This window comes from Dicentrarchus labrax, unplaced genomic scaffold (genome assembly GCF_905237075.1).
Source record: "Dicentrarchus labrax unplaced genomic scaffold, dlabrax2021, whole genome shotgun sequence".
Taxonomy (NCBI): domain Eukaryota; kingdom Metazoa; phylum Chordata; class Actinopteri; family Moronidae; genus Dicentrarchus; species Dicentrarchus labrax.
The window spans coordinates 229,312-254,522 of record NW_026136708.1 but is presented as its reverse complement, the minus strand read 5'-3'; the positions used below and the strand labels follow the sequence as shown (position 1 = coordinate 254,522).

The 25,211-nt window shown below is 39.9% G+C and overlaps 1 protein-coding gene and 1 long non-coding RNA gene across 5 annotated transcripts in view; both read right to left on the bottom strand.

The window, feature by feature from the left end:
- LOC127368802 (uncharacterized) overlaps window positions 1-25,211 on the bottom strand; it is a 255,086-nt gene that overhangs the window by 19,778 nt on the left and 210,097 nt on the right. The gene's annotated exons all lie outside the window — the stretch shown is intronic.
- The window catches only part of lrfn2b (leucine rich repeat and fibronectin type III domain containing 2b), a 180,940-nt gene continuing 164,787 nt past the window's right edge, over window positions 9,059-25,211 (bottom strand). For both annotated transcript variants that reach the window (XM_051409902.1, XM_051409903.1), the window contains one exon: window positions 9,059-12,603. In XM_051409902.1, the coding sequence (XP_051265862.1) occupies window positions 11,637-12,603 (967 nt within the window). In that variant the 3' untranslated portion in view covers window positions 9,059-11,636. The remainder of the gene's footprint in view (window positions 12,604-25,211) is intronic.

Sequence of the window (25,211 nt, the reverse complement as noted above, 5' to 3'; positions counted from 1 at the left end):
AGTCTTTGGTGGAAAAATTGGAAGTACAGAGATTGGGAACACATCATCCAAATGATGTTCAAATAACACAAAAGGACAAACGACAAAATCATAGTTATGTGTTACGTGGTTTCAGCAAACGGACTGGCTGAACGCAAGTGTATCGAGAACCGGTTCTTCTTCTCGGAACCGTTAGCATGCCTGCTTAACTATTCCGCTTATCGGTTCTGCTCGTTGCAAATGCATCATGACGTCACACACGCGCTGCGTTGTTTTGGTTCAGAACGCAGCGAACATGGCATCGAGGCAGAAGCGCTCCAAAGTTTGGTTATATTTCATGTGAAAAGACGACAATACGGTCACTTGCAACACTTCTAAAGTTTCCATTCCATCAAAGGGGGATCTACCTCCAATATGCAGAAACATTTGGCCACACAGCATCAATTCATTTGCAGGACTGTCGCGTGTTTGATACACTACTACTTAGCGACACAAGTGAGTCAAGCAGCAGCGGAGCTAATGGGACGCCATCTGTTATTAATGCCGAAGGTAACTTTAAACTCTCCAGGCAGGACAGGCCCCTGTCTACTTAGTTAATGTGAGCGCCATTTCATTGTGTAAACTTTTATTATACGAATAATCTCCATTGTCATTGTCCATCAAATTTAGATGATGATGACTTTACTTTGAGAAGTAGCTCACCTACTTTTAGGTTTGTTCTGAGGTTGCTACACATAATTTGTGTATACTCTGTGCTGTGTCCTCTGATCAGATATTAAAGTGAGTTAATACAAACAACAAATTTGTACTTATTCCCTCACCCAATGAGAATCGATAAGAGAATCGATAAGGAATCGGATCGATAAGCAGTATCGATATTGGAATTGGAATTGTTAAATTCTTATCAATTCCCATCACTATTGATGAGTGTAATGCATTTGTTTGCCCACCCACCCAAAATCTCCACCAGCCGTCACTGCATACAACGGACGCTAATTGGCAATTACCATCCGTTGTATGCAATTAGTAATTGCTAACGTTACTGAAACAGTGGAGAGATGTTTACGTTTATCCAGATGGAGAGCTAACTAAAGTAAAACACACAAGAACAGTTTCCCATGCAAATTGAACCAAATTAGACCCAAATGGAACAGAAGTTGGCAAAACATTGTTGTGACAGTCTTAAAGAACCTGTAGAGTTCTGTTCTTACCTAGGAGCATCACGTTGCAAAAAAGTCTGTGACTGGTAAAGTTACACGAGTTCATTAGCGCAGCCACAGAGCCACTTCCTTTGTATTTTTTCCAAAATAAAAGCCTTCATGAGTTCTTAACACAGTCTAGTCACACAAGGTTTTGGCTTTGCTTCCGTTTTAACATGCAGCATCCATAAAGAGCTTTAGCGCAATGATTGACATTACCCTGAGTCAATGACCATTGGGGGGGGCACACGGGGTGGCCAATCAGATTACGGGGGGGCGGGTGCCATGGAAGCCCCACCACTGGTTTGAAGGAGTTTAGGCAGCAGTAAAACTTGTTTAGCTAGTCTCAAAGGCAGCTTCAAGGTTCATGCATGATAAGAGTTTTCAGCAGGCTTCAGTACATCTGAAGGTGAGATAAAATACTGAGCTTCGTTTTTGCTATTATATATAAATATATATCATATAAAGGCAAAGAGGAAGAGATTACCTTTTTTGATCCTTCCCAGAAGGGGTGCAGTGGTGGAAATTAATTGAGCACATTACTCGTATAAGTACAATTTAAGCTTTATTTCATTAGTTCGACTGTAGAAGAATGTTTTCGCATTCATCTGCTGAAAGTGGAAAGTTTCTCTGCGCTAATTCAAAATCTGATTTTAAGTATGATTTGTGATATCAGAAAAAGTTCCTGGTCCAGTATGTAACTTGTACAGTGTGATGTAGAAACTTGAAGCCACCAGTGCACATCCACTGAGAATGGACTTTACAGTGAAGTAGGAGACATCTTGTGTCCAGCAGGAACACTTTAGAAATCAACAACATTAGCATATTCAGAGATTCTAAAGAATTTATAATGAGGTAGAAAGAGGAGATTACTTTGTAAAGATTTGAATGTGAAAATTATACTTTTCTGACAAAAACATACTTTTCTGACAAAAACTTGCTTTTCAGGAAGCAAATTTGGGCAGCTGGAAGACAACTCTCTCTCCCTCCTTTACACCCAGTGGAAGCATTTGTTTCAATAAAGTCTGTGATAATGAGTAAGCAACTGTTAAGATTAGCTATGGTTTTATGGATTCCTCAGATCTCAGCTAATGGCGAAGGAGCCTGAAAACCAATTCCAAGCCAAAACTACAAAACTAAATATTTACCTGAGAAACACATCGAACAAGTACCTTCACAGTAAAGAAAATTGATATTTAGGATTTCAATGAAAATAAACCAATAGACAAAATAAAGCCTGCAGGCAGCAGGTAATCGTTAGGCAAGCACAACTCTTCCACAAATGGCACTAAGATCTGTCCTGATGCAGGTAACCTTCTTAAATATTACCTCGAACTAAGTTTCAGTTTCAGAATGCTCAAAATCACAGTCAGCCAGAAACAAAAGACAGTAAAGACACCTCCAAAGGGCCTTAGAGAGGCCCAGAGTTTCTGGCTGACAATGTAAAGCTAAAGTGAGTTCTGCACTAAGTTGAGGAAGATCAGAGTGGGTATGTAGTTCACCACCTCTCTTGTGCCCTAAAGAATGGACTTCACCACATCCTTCAAGTCGCACACACTAACCACCTGCAGATCCTGTCCTGTGTCCTCGAGTACAGCTCTGTAATCCACAGGACCTCTGTGCTCAACAATGCAGTAGGGGCTCATACACTGTGGGACAAGTTCTTCGGAAGCCTTGGACAGGATGAGGTTTCAACTAGACTGTCTTTGTCTTTGTATAAGACATGTTATTTGTTTTATTGTATGAGCCTGTTTTCTTTTTTCTTTTTCCAGACTTAAATCTACAACAGCGTTTTTTAAAAGGACCTGGGATAGCAGACCCTCTAAGGCCCTATTTACATGACAGTGGTTTTGCTAAAAATGGAAAAGATAACAGTAAAACAAATTCTCTTCATGAGGCAATTTCTCTGTTACGGTGTCGTCTTTCATTATTTTATGTGTCAGCACAAAGGCTATGGAGGGTACTGCTGCATGATCTCTCCACAGTACGTCTCAGAACTTTAAACCCCTTACGCTGCTCCGAGACCTCTTAGATTGTAGAATGAAATACCAAACAACCCTTTGTTTTAAGTTAGCATCATTTGGGACAATGCTTTCTCTGTTTTAGCTCCAAAGCTGTGGAACAAACTCGTCCTCAGTATCACAGAGCCTCACACTTGTACAGAATGACATTTATATGATATTCTATAATGTTTTTTATTTATTGTTCTTTTATACTTTGTTTTATCTCTCTATGTTCGATCATTAACATTTCTGTTTAATTTAATTTTACATGCTATCTTAGCACCTTGTAACTCTCGTTTTGAGAGGCACTATAGAAATAAAGTTTATAATTATTATTATTATTATTATTATCATTATTACATGTATGCATTGCATTTATGCATTAGTACTGTGTAATAATCATCTTTGGCCACACTGGGGCAGTAGTGATCCACTGATTTTCGACTTGCGCTGTACTATAGATGCCTAAATGTCCTCCAAACAAGAGGAAACACAATGACAAATGTACAGAGCTGGAACACAATCTCAAAACACAACCGCTCTATCAGTCTGCTGCAGTTTTACACATCACAACATGTTTCTGAGGTTATTGGGGTTACTAAAGACAGATGTTAAACTGTAACAAAGATTCAAAAACTATCCAGTAAATTACCTCCTTTTATTATCGCAGCATCAGACCTTCCTTAGAGTTTTATTTTATAGTGAAGCCATGTCAATTTTATTTGTATATATGGCATATGCAATGTATCAATGTCCCATAATGAAAAACAGCTAGTGGGACAAGCCCCAAAATAAGACAATCTCTCAAAAAGTAAGCACAACTTACAGAAGTTGGATGTGACAAAGCAGACAACTGGAGGAATAAAACATGAACTAAAGGGGATTAAATTACTAGAAGCACATGAGTCAAATGTTAATGACCACCTGGTATCAAGATAACTTCTCTAAATAAGGAAAAACACAATGTTTAAATATACACATTGCCATCACATCTGGATCATCACGTCTGGCTCACTTGCACTGTGATCACATCTCAGCACGGTGTTAATTACATCTGGACAGTTTCTGATGAAATAGTTCATTCAGAATCAGGTTTATTGCCAAATAGGTTTTCACAAGGAATCTTTCCTTGCTGTATTACTGCATAACACAGAACAAGAAAAATATAAATAAAAATGAAAACAAGTACTGCAAGTCATGAAGCATAAATAGAAAAATAGAAAACTGACAATAATAATGTACAATATGGAAGCTGTACAGTTTGTGCAGGAATGTGCAAAATATCACAGTATGTCTACAGTAGATCACACATGATTTTAAGCTAATGTCTTATGGTAGACATTTAATTTATATAGCATGATCAATTTTACAACAGTTGGCCTTCACAGTTGAAAAGGTTCAGATTACATCTAACTAAATGGAACAACTAGGCCACTTACTGTTGTAAATTTGTACCAACATTGGTTAGTAATAGCAAAGGTTTATTTCTCATCAATGCTGATCTAGAGTCTGGTTGAAGTCTTTTGCTTCGGAAGGTTCCTAACTGAGGGAAATGGAAGTATTTCAGTGGCAGCCATGATAAGAGCTGTTTGAATTCTCTAAAGGAAAGGTGCTCAATGCTTCATTTCTTATATCGTTTAGCAGAGAATACACTGGACCATCCTTTACTAAAGCAAAGGAGATAATGCAGTCCCACATTCCTTATGCCATCACCATTTAAAGCGAGGTACCATTGTAGTTATACTATAGCAGACCCATGTAAACATAGAAACAACACAACACCTATTTTATCCTCATGACACCATCAAAAATAAAAATAAAAAATGGAAATCCATCTAGAAGTCTCATACCAATCTATGCAGTTATGGCTCAAGTTTCTTATTATTTCAATCCTGTTTGTTATTTTCAACAATGTCTATTTTGTTGTTACTTCCTATGTGTAACTGATGTTTAAATGTACACTGTATAAATTATAAAACATCCTTTCTCAGGAGGTGTGATTCTGTTTTGGACATGAAACCTTTCTGGAATTTTATAGCAGTGAGTTTGTCACTGGCACTTTTCTTTCATGTGTCATACATAAAGTTGGTTTAAAAAAAAGCCTAGTGTAAGTGCAGTCAGAACACTTGATATTGGAGACACATGATGATTTCCACGCAGTTCAAGGAAAAGTGTTTAGGAAAAGACATAGGACATTGTTTGACTATTGGACTGCAGCCCTGCTGTTAACAGAGACACAGGACTTCCTATCTGTGCTTGGGGCTTCATTTTTTTTAATGAGAGGTAGTTGCAGTAATGTGTAATCTGATCACGTGTAATCTATTACACAGCAAACCCTGCTGAGTCACAGCTCTCTACACGCACACAGTACATCTGCCTTATTGTCGACACCTCCCACAGCGCTCGGGTTTATTTGTTTCCCCCACTGGATCTCACACTGAAGCAGAACATGGCTGTGCGTATTTCATATTCTAGTGTGACTGATCAAATTGCCACGACTATTAAGATTCCTTTGATAAGAGCTGCAGCCTCTGATCACTTCTGGCTAAGCCTTTGATTGAATTTGCATTTGGTGGGTGGTCAGCAACGTGTTTCAGCTGTGACCACGTCCCTTTTATCCCCAGTAATTACACTCTTCTGTTCTGACCAATTGAATTAAATGTCAGAATAAGCTGGCTCCACAAGCAGTTTGGCACGCTTTTAAATATAAAGTGAGCACTGCAGAACTATATGGGGTCCTGATTTCTATGGAAAGGGTTTGTTTGATTCTCCCACCAATTACTGTAGAATCTGGTGGCCCTGCTTCTCAATGATACCAGAGATCAACACTCTGTGTAGAGGTCTGTCTGAGGACACAAATGCCATGTGAACGTATTTACCAGTGAATATTACTGCGCAATATTTTGTCTTTCAAAGCAAACACTCACCACAGAAACCTTGAAGGACTATTTTACTTGGTCATAATAATAATAATAATAATAATAATAATAACAATAATAATAATTAAAGCTGCAAACAGCGATGCACTCGCACTCCACGCAACCCGGGGTGTGCTGCAGCTGCGTCACATGCCGGCGTAACACATGTGGACCACAACATGAAAATAAATTAGATCAAAATCGCCATGCAGCGCTTACTTCCTGTTGTCAGTAGGTGGGGATCTCACTATATCTGAATATTGTCATGTAGACGTGATCAGGGTGGGACTCTTATCAAACGTGAAGTTTCATTGATTGGACCATGTACACTAAAGTAATGACAACTTCCATTTTCAGTGTGAATCGTCAAAATTGGACGCCACGCCACATTGCTTAACTCCCTAGGAGGAGTTCGTTCAAATACAACGTGTGCACATCGCAGAAAATGACCACGAAATTCAAGATGGACGACTTCCTGTTGCGTTTGTGTTATGGGTCCAAGAGACTTTTTTGCTCATGATACACATGCATACCAATTTTTGTACATGTTGGTCATTCGTGTCTTGGGGGGCTGATTTGGGGGCGTGGCTTAACCATCTGGCGGTGCCCATGCATGGGTACAAATGGATACGTCAAGTTCCGCCACGTTTGAATTTGTCAGATTCTCCAGCTGGGCAGCATAGGTCATGGCTAATATGATAGTGTTTAAGATGTGATTTGAGTGTGAACACCTTCAGGAGCAACAGTCTGTAAAACCTGCTATGTAACCTGCTTCAGACTGCTGGGAGGGAAGGACTGCTTCTTCAGCTGTAAAATATTTTATTAGTCTGGCTTTCAGTGGAGAGCTTTACTGTCCCATAATCCTCCAAATACTGTTTTTACACACTTGTCACTTTCAATACAATAGAAATAAGGGAATATTGAAAATGTTTGAAACTATTTCTGACTGGAAAAATATACAATATTTGTTTATCAGCACAACATATCTGCTACTCTCATGTTTTACTCCAATATTCGGGAATATGAATATACATACACACAATAGTATTAATGAAGAGTGCCTTAATGTCCCTCCAAAGGTTATGGTGTAGGATATGAGCAGAAAATAGCCATTCCCATGTACATTTCCATGCATACTTTAAGAAAATGACTGGCACGAATGGAATGATATAAGCAGGTAGTTATTTGGCTTAGAACATGCAAAACCACTGATATGGTCCTTTAATACCCATTTGGTCATAACATGACATTTTCTCTAGTACCGCGCCCGTGATCCTTCGTTAATTATGAGCCTTATTAAGATGATATCCAGCTAAAATATCCGCAGGCAGCTTGTCATGAAATTAACTGTGGATATTTTTGTGGAAGAATAATGACCTGATCTATAGTGTTATCCTGAGGTGGAACTTTAACATTATAACCCCTCTGCTGATAAGACAAAAAGCAGCAGCACTTTACTTTTGTTTTGACCATTGTGTTAGTGTTTTAAGGTAGATTCTGGCTTGAAATCAGCCATAATCCTTTGACCTATCTCCCTGTCAGCACTCCATACAAGGTCCTATAGAGACACCTTTGGATCTGTTACCTGCCACAGCAGCATAATTTCCACTGGGGATGGTCGGGACGTTTTTATTTTTTTCTAAAATCTCTTAAAATAGCTCTCTTATATTCCTGCTACCACAGACCAGATGACAGAAGAGAGTTGGTAATGTCATGTAGACTCAACTGAGGTGCCTTCAGTTATTAGCATGGGCTCGTAGCAATAAGCTAAATGAACGCAAGCAGGTACTGCCTGCGTGTCTCTCAGGTTCTTTTTGTCATACAGTATTATTCAACACCCAAATCCCATTTATTATTTCAGGTAATCTCTGCAAAAGCTTAACGTAACATACACTGACAAAATCTCTGTGATCAGAATGAATGAATAGCTTAAATTACATATGAAATTAAAAGGTAGCATTATGTAATATGACTCAATACATTTAAAGGCTACAGCAGCTAAGGGCGTGCACTAGCTCATAATCTCACACAGGACTATGAATCCAGCTTGAAGGGACATATTCTACCGCTTACCTGTAGACTGTGATTTATCCATCTAGATTGTTATGGTGTGAATTTCTGAGTTTTGGAGATACCAGCCAAAGAGATGTCTGCATTCACTCCAATATAATGGGGGCTGATGGCACTCAAGTACCAAAAAAATACATTTGAAAAACGCAACAGCAGTGTCAGTTTCCAAAAATCATGTCCTGGTTACTCATGATAATTCATATACCTTGTTGTGAGCAGTTTCAAAGGAACCATATTCTTCATTCTGTATAGTACTTTTGTTCTGTGGGGTTTGATGGGCATTGCCTCAAGGGCAAGACGGGTGCGTCCAGAAATTACACTAGAGGGATACCTACAGCATCATATTTTGAAGCGGGGTCCCACTGACCCAGTTTGCAGTATTTGATGACTTGGAAGTGAGACCGGGTTGAGGGATTGGTCTCACTCCTTTAAACAGAAGTCACCTTGCTGATGGGACCTTGTTTGATTCTGTGGAGCCTAAAACCTGCTTGTTGCTGTTCACAACTTAAATTTGGCCGAATGAGCTGCTTCCTTCTGGTGAGTGAAAAAGGCTTGAACCCCCACATTGCGGCTTGCTATATACACTGATCAGCCATAGCATTCTGACCTGGGCACCCTTGAGGTCATAATGTTATGCAGCCCCAGACCAAACAAACTGTGATGCACTGTGTGTTCTGACACCTTTCTATCAGAACCAACATTACTGTTTCAGCAGTCTGAGCTACTGTAGCTCGTCTGTTGGATCGGACCACACAGGCCAGCCTTCACTCCCCATGTGCATCAGTTAGCCTTGCGTATTTGTGTATTTAATACATAGTTTGTGTTATTTTAAGTTCCCATATAACCCAACTGCTGCAGAGATAAAGAAAATGTTCTGACATGACATGGCTGTCTCAAGAGATTTTTGTTTTATCTTAGTAGCAAAAACAACAAATTGACCACACAAACACAATTTACAACTCCAGGTAAGAAATGTGTACAGTTGCACTCAAACAAAACAGTGAAGCTGCTGCCCCACACCTCCTCTACTGTAAAGTCCAACTGCCACATATATTCCGACTGGAGTATGGTACAAAAAAAATCCAATATACAGAGACACTGTACACACGCAGTCATATCAGAAATATCACAAAAAAGTCATTCAGACAACATGTGAGAGATGACAGTATGAGTGTATACACTGGACTAGGTCAGTTCGGCAGAAACATGCAACACCTGACGATAAAAGCAAACAACAACATGTTGTTTAATAGAACTTTCTGGACAATGAACTTTCATTAAATAGATTCATTAGCTTTACTTATTAAACCCATATCAAACCAATATCTCCCCCAGATGGTTTAATACCATCTGTAGGAATCCTTTGACACTGACCAATGTATGAGGAGAACACGGAGGAATTTCGCTCCAAAATGTGACGTGTTCTGGGACTTCTTGAAAGATGTAGTAAGTACATGAAGTAACTTCAACCTTGATAGACAAAATGAGTTGACTTATTAAGTGGACCTTTATATTTTAAAGATAGATTCCTAAAACTGAATTTAGTGTGTAAAGGGATAACTGAGTCCGAAGGAAACATGGCAAGAGAGAGGGGTATGTTGTGGACCTTTATAAATAATCTGAGAGGATTAATGATATGTCACATATAGATGGCCTATTCTGGTTTAGAATTAGTATACTGTCGCTGGTTGAGTGACTGGGCTTGCTGAGGAAATCTGCAGCACAGACTAACCCAAGATCAAGGTAATTAAAACAGTCATGATACATAGGCTATACATAATTATTACTCCTTGCAGCCTGATAGCAAATGTTCTGGGGCCCAGTACTAGTCCTAGTCCCTGGTAACTCTTGATTTAAATAATCTGGATAAAATATTGCTTTGCTTCCAACCTGTCTGTGTGGTCTGTATAATTAAAAATGGATGTAGTCCCCCATAGGTTTCTGAAGAGCTGTTGTGAAGCTCAGTTTGGTCGGGTCTGGCCGTCGCCATCTTGGCAGTTTTAACTCTGCTGGCTCCCAGCAAACCCACAAACAGGCAAAAATGGAAAGTGGGTGGAGCTGAGGCTGAATGAAGCCTGGTTACTGAAAACACCCACCTGTCCCTCTGCTGCCACGCCCCTATTGCATAACTTTAAACCTTGATACAATTTACAGAGGTGAGTTGTATAAAAATTAATCCCAGTACAGTTATCATCAACATGACCAGCCTGTAAATTTCTGCTGTAAATTGGACATTTTAGTATGGGACCTTATGGAGATTGACTCACTTCTGGAGCCAGCCTCAAGTGGCTGTTAGAGGAACTGCAGGTTTTGTTACTTTTGTTACAGTCACAGAGGTTGCACTTGGGTCTGACTGCTTATGTTTATTGCCCTGTTGACCTTCGTAAGAGCAATGTGGCCATGTTTCCTGATCTCAAAGTCATTGACTTTGGTGAGTAGAGTGTTATTATTGCTGACAGATAAAACAAGAATTTAGTTGTCATAAAATTTGAATTATCCTCCATAGCATCCAATATCACCATCAATGTGTAGTTTCAGTGAAGTTGGAGAAATGTTTGTTTTTTGGGTGCTGTAACAAAAAGGGAGAAAGATTGTTTTAAATTAATAACATTAAAACCTCTGAAAACATTAATTTTGCTACTGGACATAACAAATCTAATGTACACAAACTAAACAGGCCTAATTGTATTTGAACATCCTATCCATCGCATCAGTTCCCTCCTCATTAATTTGGCATTTTTCAAACAAGTAACTGAGTCGTCTTCACAAACAGTATAGCCACCATTTAGGAGATGATGGGTTTTATAATCTATGCAGTCACATAAGATTTGATATGATTAGCGTACAGAATTATTGACCCTCTCAAATATACACTCTGTATAGAAAGTAAATATATTCACATACAACTTTGTCAATAAATCTTTTTCTTAAATCTTAATGAATCAAAGCATCACATCTACGTATATATACTGCACCATTCAGTCAGAGAAGGTTAAACTGCATCAGTAGGTAACTGAAATGAATGAATTTACAATAGAAGATTTTGTAGTGTAACTGCTGGTCACACCCTGCTTCTGTGCAAGGCAGAGACCAGTAATGGATCATTTGTGTTTGACCAGCAAAATAAAAAATATAAAATTTCATTACATACTTTAAATTTGTACGGTATAATAGCAGTCCATGGACATTTCTGAAACAGACAGCACTGCTTTGTCATTTCCCTTCAGCTGATCAGCCATTTTAATCCATCTCTGTACAACGGGTGAGGCAAAAGGTCTTACTCCTAGAGTTTGTATTTGGCTATGACTGTGAAAACCCCTCGTCCTGTCTCACTTGAGGAGTGGAAGGGATGAAAATGAGTGTGCTTCATGCAGGACAAAGGCTCTTAGACCAGCAGGTCTGTCTTGGCATGGTTTTCAGCCGTCCATTTGGGCAGTGTTTGACAGTGAGACGGTCCTCCATCTTCCCTAGACAGTACTCTCCATCACCCAGTCAGCACTGTCTATTGTCCCCTTGCTCCCTCCCGTGTCCCCCTCCTCCTCGCACTGCAGCAGCATGCCATTCACAGACAGGCTCCTCTTAGTCCAGATACTGCTGATCCTGCGTGGTTTGTTACACAGCTGAGCCGCTCCAGCACCTGTCATATCTCCCATGTCGAAGGACTGGCTCCTTTTTGGCTTAGAGTCCAGAGGTAGCATGAGGAGCCGGCTGAGTCTGGAGTCCAGCGTCCGGCCTAGAAGCGGCTCCCTGTCTGTGTGGGGTTTTGCTGCTGCGCTACTGGAGGCCCCCGGGTCACAGCCCTGCGTCCCCCGTAGCTCCAGTGAGGTGAAGGCCCCAAGTAGGTGGTCTAGGTTGGATCGGGGCTTGGAGGGAGCTGACCTCCAAATGTTGGCAAGTGTGCTGTTGGGGCTGTACGAGCCACCAGCCATGGAGCCCGAGGAAGAGGAGGAAGAGGTGAGGCTGCTCTGGAGGGAGCCACACTTGAACTCCACCACCTCGTCCTGCAGAGTCACTTTGGCCTTGACCTTTGGCTCAGGCTGAGGCTGAGACTGTGACTGGGGCATAAGAAGTCCATTTTGCCCGAGTCGACCCCCGTTGGTCTGAGAATGTGTGTCGCTGACGCTGGTCAGCTTCCCCACCGGGGGTTCAGTGTCTGCAGCCTTGTAGCGCACCATGAGGATGACGATGAACACGAGCAGAGTGGCCACTATGATGCCCCCCACCACCAGGATCATGGTGCCCCCCAGCAGCTGGCTGGGCAGAGACTGGCACTGAGGGTAGTCGTCCTGGGTGAAGAAATGGGTGCAGCCCACAACATTGGTGGCCGTGAGAGTGGTGGCGGTGTCATCCCAGGCAGCCAGCACACACAGATCATAGCGGGTCCCCGACACCAGATTTGTCACCAAGAAAGCTTTGCTGGAGGCCGGGATCATCCTTAACAAAGAAAGAAAAAACAATTAAGACCTGCAGGTTAATTACTGTATTAAGATGAAGAGGTCTTCCTCTGTAATAGCCTGGGCTGATATCTCTTTCAAAGACACACAGGCAGCCGTAAAAAGCTAGAGGAGTGCTACAGAAATGTTATTAATGATTGAGCTATCAGCATCTGAATGGGGTACACATGTAATTTCAGCACATAGAGACATAACTAACTGCTGCAGTAGGTAATGTGAGCTCTATTCACCGTGCAATTTTTCATTAAAAGAGAGCCAGGATTTCTATTACATTCCCTGGAGCTCCTCTTCACTGCTATGTCTCTGCAGTTGCTGCTTTAACAGACAGCCAACAGTAATTGGCTTTATCTCTCAGAGCCATCTGTCTTGCTGCAGTGAACAGAGAGTCCATTTGATATCGGAGCTCTAGAGCAGTGATAAATAAATAAGTAGAAAAGCCAGGAAAGGCAAGAAAAGACTGGAGGGTGAAGCAAATTTTGTATGGGCCAACCCAAGATAGGTTTGGACATGTGGGAAGTCAGGAGTTCTTGTGGTAGGAACAACAACACGAGGGAGTGTGTCAGGTGTTGTGGTATTAAGCTCTGGAGAGCTGTAATGCTGTATACATATGTGTGTGTGCTGAAGAAGAAATGTTCCTTCCTGCTTTAACAACTTCCAGCAAGATGTCAAGGTGGCCCAGAGAAAAAGGGCCTCCGACTGCCCGAGGCGAGCTGCTCAGTGGCCAACAGCAGAGGACTGGAGGTTGTACTGCTGCTGTTACACTTACACCTGCTGTTTAAATGGCATTACTTATTCATTTCCAGAACTTCCATAAGTCATGAACCTGATGGTCTAAGCCGACTCTTAGACCGACTCTAGTTAAGGCCGTAAGGCAGAGTTGAAAGCAACATGCCACTAAAGTAACAGGTATGTTATCTTAGAGTGTGATGATGATATGAATGTTGGATTAAGTTAGGTCAGCTTCTATCTCTCTGCGAAACATCTGTCAGCTTTGTCCATTTTACAGCTTTACAAATATATATTTAAAGCTGCAGCAGGTAATTTGTATAAAAATAACTTTTTGTCATATTTGGTGAAATTTTCTTCAGATAATCTGTGAAAAAATCAGGTCCCTCTGGATCCAATCAGAGCCAAGAAAAATATAAAGTTACTTTGGGTTGGAGGCTTTAAGATAGTTGAGTCTCATTCCCAGGGTTCCAAAGTGTCTGTATTTGATGCCCTGGAAATGAGACTTAACAATCAACTATCTTTCTTGGCTCTGATTGGTTGTTTTCATTCAGGCCTGGTAGATTCGTGCAAATACCATTTGGAGCACTAGGATTAAGTCAGAGGAACCGGTTTTTTCCACAGATGAAAGATAATATATATATTATATATATATATATAAAGAATATTGTAATAAAAATTCCCGACTGCAGCTTTAACTAACTGATGCTATGTCAGTATTATATGGGCTTATAATAAAAACTAGGACAGGGCCGAATTAACCTACTTAGAAGCCCAAGAGTGAAAAAAAGAATATGTGGTCTTTATTGAAACCCTTTATCGATCACTACTTCCATCAACAGTACATGACCTCCAACACTGGCAGAAGCACATCCACCAAATATTCCAAAAGAAGATTCAAACAAGGGGACAGAGGACATACAGATGGCAGAGATCATGGTTAGTGTCCTGTACAGCACTAAAGAAAAAGAGCTAAGTTCTAGCTTGGAATTTACCTACAATCACATGACGAAAAATAAACCACAGCCTTTAAACCTCAAACAGGAAAGAATCAATATTTTTGCATTTATCGCAGCCACTGTTGCCGTAGTTACTCCTACACACATCACAGCCTGTTCTCATTCAGTTAGTTGGAATCTGGCCCTTTATTAACAGTTCTTTATTTAGACACTATTGTGACATATTTTTCTGCCAAAAACCCATGAAATGCAGCACACATGTCAGTGGTGGTGAAAAATGTTGTATTATATGGGTCTGCACTGGGTGTTTTATTTAGAATATTGACCGGATTCTGCAGCGTCTGTGTCTGCCTTCCTGCCAATGCGATCTACTCTTTGCTGCTTGATGCAGATAGACCAGCTATGGCACTACTGGTGCCACAAGAATTGTCTAGATCTGGCGTGACTAGTTCTGGCAGCCACAGTGCAACCCGAACATGTCATGGCTGAGTCTAGTGGATTTTGGCCATTAAACTGATATTGACTTGACTTTTATTGAGGTCTTTTAGGTGTTTTTATTTGGCTATGTGACAAATTTCCCCCTCAATTAAGTATTTTTGATTCTGATTCTGATTCTGATTCTGTACCTTATGCAACCCCACTTCGGAATACCCAAACTATCCCTTTAAAGTGTGGCAGGTACACATCAGTCACTTAACATCCTTCATATGACACAAGTATGAGCTACAGGTTTGGACCCTATGTCTGTTCGCTCATCGTGACTGTCCAATTTATCTCACATTCATCCCCAAAAGGAAATTTATCTGACATGCAACAAAGATCATAGATGAGTTTGGAACCAAAAACATCACAACCTCAGTGTTTGCCTCATCCCAATTAGTCACCACAGCTCAAACAAAAGAAGCTGTTTTCCCAATAAAAAAGTTCTACTTCTCCAACAACTTGTGCTACAGTTCATTACACTATTATAATTGGCTGCCTGGAATTCTTTAGCCTGGTGATGCTTTCGCTGTGCACTGCTTGCTCCTGTGTCTGGGTCTAATTGATTTCAGGTTGTCTACGTAGACTGGCTAATTCATTTTAATTCATAGGAATAAAGCCCAAGTCCAGAGAAACCTATGCCCATGCTTATCACGGGGAGATAAAAGTTTTTTCCTGCCCCTTCAGGCTGCAAAAGGCAATTTGTCGAGTGGCCTGCTTAGCTCCCGACGATGGCGTGAGGCCATAGCATTAATCAGAGTGAAAGAGAGAGAGAGATGGAGAAAGAGACGGGCTCTTGGCTTAGACTTCTTTAAGCTTCGCGAGAGATTTGTCAGTTACAGTTTTAATATTCTACATATGTTCTCAGTTCAAAGAAAGAGCTGACAAAACAAATAAATCATTACTCCAGGCTGCATCTCTCCTGTCCGCAACCATTAAACTATTTCATGGCTTCTTTTTTTCTAGCTGCAAAGAATTGCAGAAACATTATTCATTACCTCTATTGATTTCTTAATGCTTTTCTCTCTGGACAAGGTCATGCCAAATGGTCTCCTGCCCCATTGACTCAGTCTAAACACTGGTGTGATGCTGGGAAATTTGATTATGCTTATATAATCAAAATCCCTAATGGCCTTTCACTGGCTGCTCATCACTCTCAGACTCTGCAGCTGTATTGTAGGGGATTAAATGGGCTGTGACATTTTTCTGTGTCTGTGTCTATACCCTTGAATATGTCCTGGTTGCAATAAAAACATCCCCTCCATCTAACTGTAATGGATGAATGCCTTAGAGGGAGATGCTGAAAATGGTGGCACCTTAGGCCTGTGGTTTGTTTCACCATCTCCGCTTGATGTAACTCTGATAACACCGTCGCTCATGTAAACTTGCAGCCGGCACAGCAGGGAGCCTTCGTGTGTCTGGAAATGAGCTCTCATTAAAGAGAATCATGGCATAGATATGAGCACACAGCAATTAACATGACAGGAAATGTTCACTGTCCACTGTAGATTAATTAGAGCCTGAGCAGCGACTGCTGCAAAGCCCTGTCGAAATGCAAGGAATAATTATTTTTCTGCCAAATAATAACATTTTTGGACGATGCAACATGAATAGCAAAACAAAATTCAGTAATGGTGAAAATGTATGTATTATATGGCCCCAGAGGTACGTTTCATCGATACCTGGCGGCTGTGGCTCAGCTAGCAGGTAGTGCGTGTCGTCCACTAATCAGAAGGTTGGTAGATCGATCCTCCCGTGCTATACATAGATGAATGCCTTAGAGGTGTATGAAATTTGGTAAGTACATGTACAGGATCCAAACCCAACAAAAGGTCGGCCATTTTTAATGAAGTAGTCATTTTTGGTCGATTTGCACGTATTGTATTTTAACAAACTCCTTCTAGGGAATTGTCTTCAAATTCTGTCAGTGCAATCGAAATTAAAAGCTGCGCTATTTGAGTGACGTAGTGTCTGTGGCTTGACATGGGATTTCAATATATTGCCATGACAGAGGAACAACAACATCTACAACATTGAGGTTAAACACACCGCCACTGAGCCACACAACCTTTTATTTCTCTGGTTGTTCTCTCCTCATTCATTCTCTAGCTTGACCAAAAGTGCTCTTATTGACTCACTTGAGGCTCAGTATGCCTTTAAATGACCGAGACAACTGAGCAAGAATCCTAATATGCTTGTACCCTGTACAAGTGTAATGGCATGTCACCTGAATTGACTATGTATTTTTTATATTTGTCATGTACAACCATTGCACAGGTGCTTAGATGTAATAAATACATGACTACTGAGGAGGAGACGGTGAGGCTTCAGAGCGGGGGTTAAACGGAGGATGAAGAGGAGGAGCTTTAAACCCTACAAACGTGGCTACACGAGCAGATACCGGACTCCATCGTCACCATTCCCGGCTTCCAGACGGTTGGAGCCGACAGGGACACCACCGCGACCGGCATAAATAAAGGAGGGGGACTGTCCGTGCTCATAAACAACAGGTGGTGTAACGAGTGAAAGAGCGTCTGCAGCCCGGACATCGAGCTGTCACCGTCGGACTTCGTCCGTGTTATCTGACACGGGAACTTTCCAGTGTTATCGCCATCACTGTCTATATTCCTCACAGTGGTCTTCATCATCACCATCACTGTCTATATTCCTCACAGTGGTCTTCATCATCACTGTCTATATTCCTCACAGTGGTCTTCATCATCACTGTCTATATTCCTCACAGTGGTCTTCATCATCACCATCACTGTTTACATTTATGATGTCTTATTTATTCTCCTGTACAGCACTTTGGTCAACTTTGGTTGTTTTTAAAGTGCTTAACAAATAAAGTTGGATTGGATTGGATTGGATGATCATCTATTATGACAAAATAATTGTATTTCTTGTTTTTAAGAGGAGATTTCAACCATATTCTAGTCTTCAACAGTAGATGGAGTCTGCTCAGTTGTCATTTTTAAGGCTACATGGACACAGTCAGTGTGCTCAAGTAATGAAAAGATACTCATGAGTGAGGAAGAGTGAATGATTTGTCAACTGCTGTCTTGGACGTCAAGAAAAATCTGCCAAACTGAATATCCTGTATGTTTACAGTACTTTTGTGTAATAATATGTAACATTTCTGCATTAAAATGTCTATAACCTCTAGATCTATGTTCTATATGTAGTTGAGTTGTGTACTGAACACTCAAGGAATCCTTGAGCAATGGGGATGAAGACAACAACTCCCATAATCCCACACTACTTTAAACTTCGTCTTTTGTTATTGTTTTTATGGGAGGGACCCCTGAGAGGCAGAAGTTACATATTCTACTTTTTAAAGACATTTCAGTCAGCCAACTCACGTTTGAAATGTTTATTACAGCAGTATAGAATATTTAGATTTTGCCGTCTAGGCTCTGACCTCATCACTCCCCGCAGATATGCTTACATAGAGATATTGGGGAGTGATCAGTCTAGACCTGCTCTATTTGAAAAGTGTCCTGAGATAACTTCTGTTATGAATTGGCGCTATACAAATAAAATTGAATTGAATTGAATTGATGAGCAAATACTTTAACCCCTAACCGGAGCCTACAGGTGGATGCTGGGGTGGTGGTGGGGCTTACAGCGCAGCAGGCAGCAATAGCTTACAGAGCAGCAGCTGCAATACGGATGCAGGGCAACAGCAGCATTGACAGAGCAGAGGGAGAGCTGGGAAATTGTGCAGTTTAAATAGACCGCCAGATTGGATAGTGATTATGGAGTGAGGCATGTCATGTGTGTATATCAGCGCAGCTCAAGTTGACTGCCTGAACTAGCTCGCAGGCTTTGCTCCATGAGAGTTCAACAAAGGCGCTAGGATTTGACAATTTGGTCACTTTATACAGCAGCACTCTGATATATATATTTTATAATCATGAGCATGTTGCTTGTTTAAATCCATGCTTTTCTCTACCACTGATACTATAAGACAACTTCTGAAACCTCTCCTTTATCCTGTGACCTAAACATACCTACAAAGGAAGCTTGACATTTCAAAATGACCTAGTATGGTCAGTAAACTACAGTATGTTTTTGGTACAGAAGCCATTAATCCAACAGGCTTTTCAGCTCAGGTAATAACCAGTAATGGTAGCTTCTGGAGCTTGCTTTCAGTCTTGACAAACATCTCTTTAGCAAAGGAGGCATTAAATCCCTTGACATGTGACACTTAAGCCATTATGTGGTTAAGTATTGTTCTGCAAAGGTGTTGCAGTTTTACTGAAATATCACAGACAGGCTGCAGCTGACCTGTAACTTCCATTAAGACAGCCACATAAAGAACCATCACCCTGCCCATGGCCTAAGTATATCAATCACCTATTCTCGAACAGGAATCAGGTGTTGCAATTTTGCCTCTTACTCAGAGGCGGGTAGTAATGGGATACTTTGGATGTACTTAGTAACAAAAGCCCTATTCGCACGGGACTAGTATTACCTGGGACCTCTAGTAATTTGTAATAATTGCGGAGGTCGTCTGTGATCTTAATCCCGTGCGAATCTGTCATGTCCGTAATTTGTAAAGTAAAAATTCCACTGCAAATTACCTACCATATTACGCCAAACACAGAGGTCATGTGATAATCTTAGTCCCATGCGAATCGGCATCTCTGTGATTTGGGGTCGTTTTTTGTTTTTGTGTTTTCCGCGCCTTTTTCTGCCTTTTTCTCGGTCGAGAATTATGGAGGCTGCGTTAGAGGTACAGGTAGCCCCTGTACAGACAGGCACCGGAGCAAGAGGTCTTTGTAAATACTTTCCCAAACTGTGTGGTTGTGCACCATTTGATCAAATTGCTTTTGGTAATGCGGTTCACCCCACACAGCAATTAAACTGAGCGTCTCTTCGCGCGTCCAATGCCAGGTTTTTTTCTTTGTAGCCATTGCTCTTGTCGTCCAGGAAGCGGATGTTACGCATAGGGTACGCAGAGCCTTGACATCATATCCGGGGTATAATGTCAGTAAATTAGAGTTAAAACACAGACTTTGCTTATCCTGTGCGAATGCGCCGCATGAAACACAGACGTTATGGGGTAATTACTAAATCACATGAGGTCCCCAGGTAATACTAGTCCCGTGCGAATAGGGCTTAAGTAAAGTTTTTGAGAAAATTAAACTTCTAAGAGCAGTCAAAATTCAGCATACTTTTCACTTTTACTCTTATACATTCTGGGAAAGAAATCAATCAATCAATTTAAATTCACTTTTGTAATGGTGTAGGAGCTTCTGTGGCTATCTCTTGAGGTAGCCTCAACCCTCCAGGACTAGTGGTAGAATAATGGATGAAGCTACAAGATTCAAATGAGATGAAACTAATGGTATGTATCTGTGCTTTGATATGTAGCATTAAGATGTGAAAAGGTCTTAAGAGATCTCCAGCAACACTAAAGAAGCAACACTAAAGAACAACTTCATTGTAGACCATTGCATTTCAGCTCATGACCTTCATCGGGGTCATCATAAAACATATTAAAAAGAACAGCAACATAAAGAGGTTATATATATATATATATATATATATATATATATATATATATGGACCAGCATCTCAGACCAAAGCAATGGTCGATGGTACAGCCGACCAGACAAAAACGACCTTGCACATAACCATAAAAACCACTTCACTGGACAGAAACAAAATAAAACTCACCAAAACTGTCTTTGTTAGGCTTTCTCAGAATTACCAACACTAATTTGGTCGAAATAAACGCTAGACTTAGATGAGAAATGGGCTGATATGGCTGCCATCTAACATTAGCTAATCCTTGGGGACAAATGCACAGTCAAAGTACGTCCACTAAAAGTTGTTATTTTTGCCACTGACAGGCTCAGATTGTTGTGTCTGACAACATTATGGAAAATATCTATGCAGAGATAGAACATTTGTTGAACCAGAAAAAGCTGTAATATCTCTCACCACCAGACAAAAACAGTAATTTTACCTCGCAGACCACCAGCTCTATCATATCCTCTCTGCCAGTTAGGGAATGTGATTGACCTGAAACCGCTTGATCATATACCCAGCCCATGTATATGTAGGTGCCCCTTTAGCTGATATGTGTGTGGAGACATGATTGGTAGTCTTTAATATTTATACTTTTAAAAATTGCTATTTAGGAAAGTGGTTCCCAACCTTTTCCTTAAGGAACCCCTTTTTCTATAATTCAGTAAACTGACCACCCCTGACTCACTGACATTTTTTACTCCATGTTATATTAAAAACTGTACAATGAATCCAAATAGTGAACTCAGTAACAAAAACTTCCAGTGCAGGAAGTCTGCATATGCACGTATATTCTTTATGTTTTCTTACACCCCTTAAATTCAAGAAGGCCTCGTAAACACCATGAAGCTTTGGCGACCCCAAGTGGGGGTCCACTGATTTAGGAATTATGTGATCATGCATAATATTGGGAATATAGTCTTACACATTTAACTAATTACTTATCAAAATTACCATATATACAGATGTGTGTTCAATTCTTTATCTTTAACCAAGTATGATAATTTAAACAAAAATTAAACTAACATATAAAAATTTAGTTTTCACCTAGTTTCTCCAGTAGATATGTTTATTGTTGTTATTGTGATAACTACATTAACAACTACTTCAAAACCTGTTATTGTAAAGTAACAGAAGTTTTACTTGAGTACATTTGTGTCTACTCTACCCAGCTCTGATTATACCGTAGTCACAAACTTTGGAACATCTCATAAAATTAGCTACACTTTTCAGGAATGAAAAAAAAAACAACCGTCTTTTCACCCTGACAACTGCACATTTTTATAAAGTCTATTCTGTTTCGAATAAGTTTTCTGGGCCCTCAGGCCTTCCCATACAGCCATCCTACATAAAGGATCACATAAAACCTTTAGCTCAAGTAACAATGTGCCAATCATGGAAACCGGAGCAGTGATAACATTGTCCTCCAGCTCCAGTGTTTGAAGAGGAAACAGCTGACAACTCTTACCACTTGTGCACAACAGCGGGGCACGGCTGAAATAATTAAGTTGTCTGGATCCCTTGATTCCCGGCAGCTACAGGCCGTATTTCCAAACTTCCATTCTTATCTAAACTTTCACAGACAGTCTCTGCTCAACTTTACTGAATTTAGCTCGGCTTTAATGAATCAATGTGCGGAACATTTCAGGCTGCTTTCAGAACAACGCACAGCACACACTGTCCTTAAAAAGGCATATTCTCATGCCGGCATGAAAGCTGTTTTAATCCCTCTAGATTTGGTGCAGCTTTTGCAAACATCCTAATTGATCAGGTAAGTTCCAGGGTTGGCATTAAGGACTTGTTGGTTAAGCTCTTATCTGTCTCATATTCAATTCAAGACATCTTCAGCAGACATCATCAGTGGGGCTCAGCAAAGTTCAGTCAGAGGTTCCTGATTTTACTTCTACAGCTCCCAATTAGCTGCATCACCTACACAAAAGCTCTTATTTTACTGTTCTACTGATCATGTTTAGCTACATCTATGTTTAGAATCCAAACCATCAGAGAACCACTGGTTCCATAAGTGTTTTTCCTCTTCCTGCATTCCCATTTTTTTTTTATTATAATTTTTTATATCTCTCCACAATTTTATTCAACACAGGAGTACAGGGGTCTCCTGGATAATGTAACCATCATTTATGTTTATGTTTTGACCACCATCAATTATTTAACCTACATTTCTGAGAAATCAAGTTTTGGCAGTTTGTCGTTAGGGCTGCAACTAATGATTATTTTCATGATCAATTAATCTGCCGATCATTTCCGTGATTAATCTCATTAATCGATTTCTCAAAGCCCAAGGTAATATAATATAATATATAATAATATAATATAATTAAAAAAAAAAAAAGACTCAAAACAATCATCAAATAGCTGGCAATTAATGTAATAGTGAACGGCTAATTGTTGCGGCTCTATTTGGCATGGCGAATGGCTCAAAATACTATGATGCAGTTGGAAAATTCTGCTGTATGTTGCTTCTGTTTCACAACAGTATAATTTTTAACTTCCACCCGCTGTTAGTGGAGCATGTAGCAGAATTTTAAGCTTGGTAATTTGATGTTTCTTGCAGAAATGCAGTTAACTTCTGCCTGTGTTTGTGTGTACATGTTTGGTTCTTAATCAAAGAACCAGCTTTTGTTAAACCCAGTTGTTCATATTTTGTACTGATGATTCAACCAGGAGAGTTTAATGTGTGCTTCAACTGTCACCTAACATTGTCAATGGAGAAAATTAATTTAGAAAATTAAGCACTGTTTTTTTTGCAATTTTTATCTAACATTATTTTCCTACCTGCTGTTTTAATTAAATTTTACTTATTTGTTTGTTTTTATTTTTCTTAAATCGTAACTGTCATAATTATCTGCTTTCATATAAAGAACTTTGTGTTGCATCATATGCATGAATTGCGCTCATTATTACCAAAACCCTTACAAACCTGTTACAAAAAAAGAAAATTATATGGATGTTTACTGATCTGCCATTTATATGGGTAAGGTTTGGTCAGGTTTAAGGTATTAATATTCTTACAACTAAGTGCTTGTTGAATCAATTAAAGCTGCAGTAGGTAAAAACATTTTTTTTTATATAATTACTGAAACTTTCACTTTATCTTGACAGTAGTACATGACAGATCAGAGAAAACCCGGTACATCTTAGTGCTCCTAATGGCATTTACAAAAATCCACCGGGCCTGTACATAAACAACCAATCAAAGCTGTGAAAAAAAAAAAAAAGCTTTGGGTTGGAGGCGTGAAGATAGTTTATTGTCTCAGTCTCATTCCCAGGGTCCCAAAGTGTCTGTTTTTGACACCCTGGGAATGAGACTCACGTAATCAACCATCTTCCTTGGCTCTGATTGGTTGCTTTCATCCAGACCTGGTGGGAGTGCTAGAATGAGCCAGAGGAACCATGTTTTTTCACAGATTATCTGTCTCATGTACTACTGTCAGGATATATTAGAAGTTTTAGCACATATAACACAAAATATTTTAATAAAAATTACCTTCAACATCATCTGCCACCCCCTTTCTGTTGGCCATTAGAGGATGTTTAAATTTATGTCACTGTTTTGCCATTTTTCACAATCCAAAACGTAAAAATACCCACATTTTCATTTCAGTTTGGCTTTTATACATCTAGTTCTGTGTTAAAAGTAACTCAGTCTGCAAATCCTGATTTGCATGCATGGCGTGTTTACAAATGAGGCCCTTAGGAATTGAGTTCACAACAGCTGTCATTTCTATAAGTACTGTGCAGCTTGGTGAATATGCCATTTAAATATTTGCATATAATGAGAAATGTGTCCTGAGATAACTTATGTTATGAATTGGCGCTATACAAATAAAATTGAATTGAATTGAATTGAATAAAATAAATTGTGTCTCCACTATATTTCTAATCTTTCTACATATTTATATTCAGATTTTTAAAATAAAATGTTTAATGCAAGAGCAAAAAAAGTTTAATGCTGAATATAATTAATTACATTACAATTTGCTAGAGTTGTACTGTATAATTACTGAAAAACATTCTTCCTACATTACTATTAAGGTGTTACAAGAGGGAAAATATGCTTTATAATGAAGAGAAATCTTGCAACAAAGGGGTGGCCACATACCTAAGGCTACAGCCCTAAATATCTTGCTTTTTTTCAGAACAGTAACCGATTTAAATGGCATCAAGTAATTTGATTTTTTTCTGGCTGGTTTCAAATTCATTTTAGAAGCTGTGGTGGTAGAATTCAAGCTTTATCTAATATAGTTTCATCCCCATCAAATGCTGCTGGATTGACAGGAACCCCCGCCTCCTGTGCACAGAAATTCCCCTGGTTCTGGACTGTTGAGCACAATCCAGCCAAGCCCAACACAGCACAGCGCTGTACTTAGTGAGGGAGACATCAGATAAAAATTTGATGAAGAAGGGGAAAGAGTTGTTTTTGCTGCTGTTAAACAAATTGATGGACAATACAGACACTGGATGATGGATGGATCCCTTGGATGTGCCAACATCAATGTAAAATACTACAGGAAACTCTTCCATACACTGATTCCGCTGGGAAGTCTAGCTGAGTGAAAACACTGCACCCTGTAAATACACATCATTCACTGTTGAGGAAAAATGCTTCTGTGTTTGTTCAAGATCAGATGCTTCTCCAAAACAACATTCTGTATATTTTGTTTTGTGCTGAGAATCTCATTCAGTTGCCATTACTTCTTTCTCTCCTCAAGATGTACTTAGTGCTGCAAAATCATTGAAAAGGTATTGAAACTGCCATAATGACAACTGTAATTTTCAAATTGCACAAGGATGCTGTGATTTCAAATTAGACAGAAAGCTCTTTCAGACAGCTTTCCAAACAGTAGTATTTCTGCTGTGCAAAATG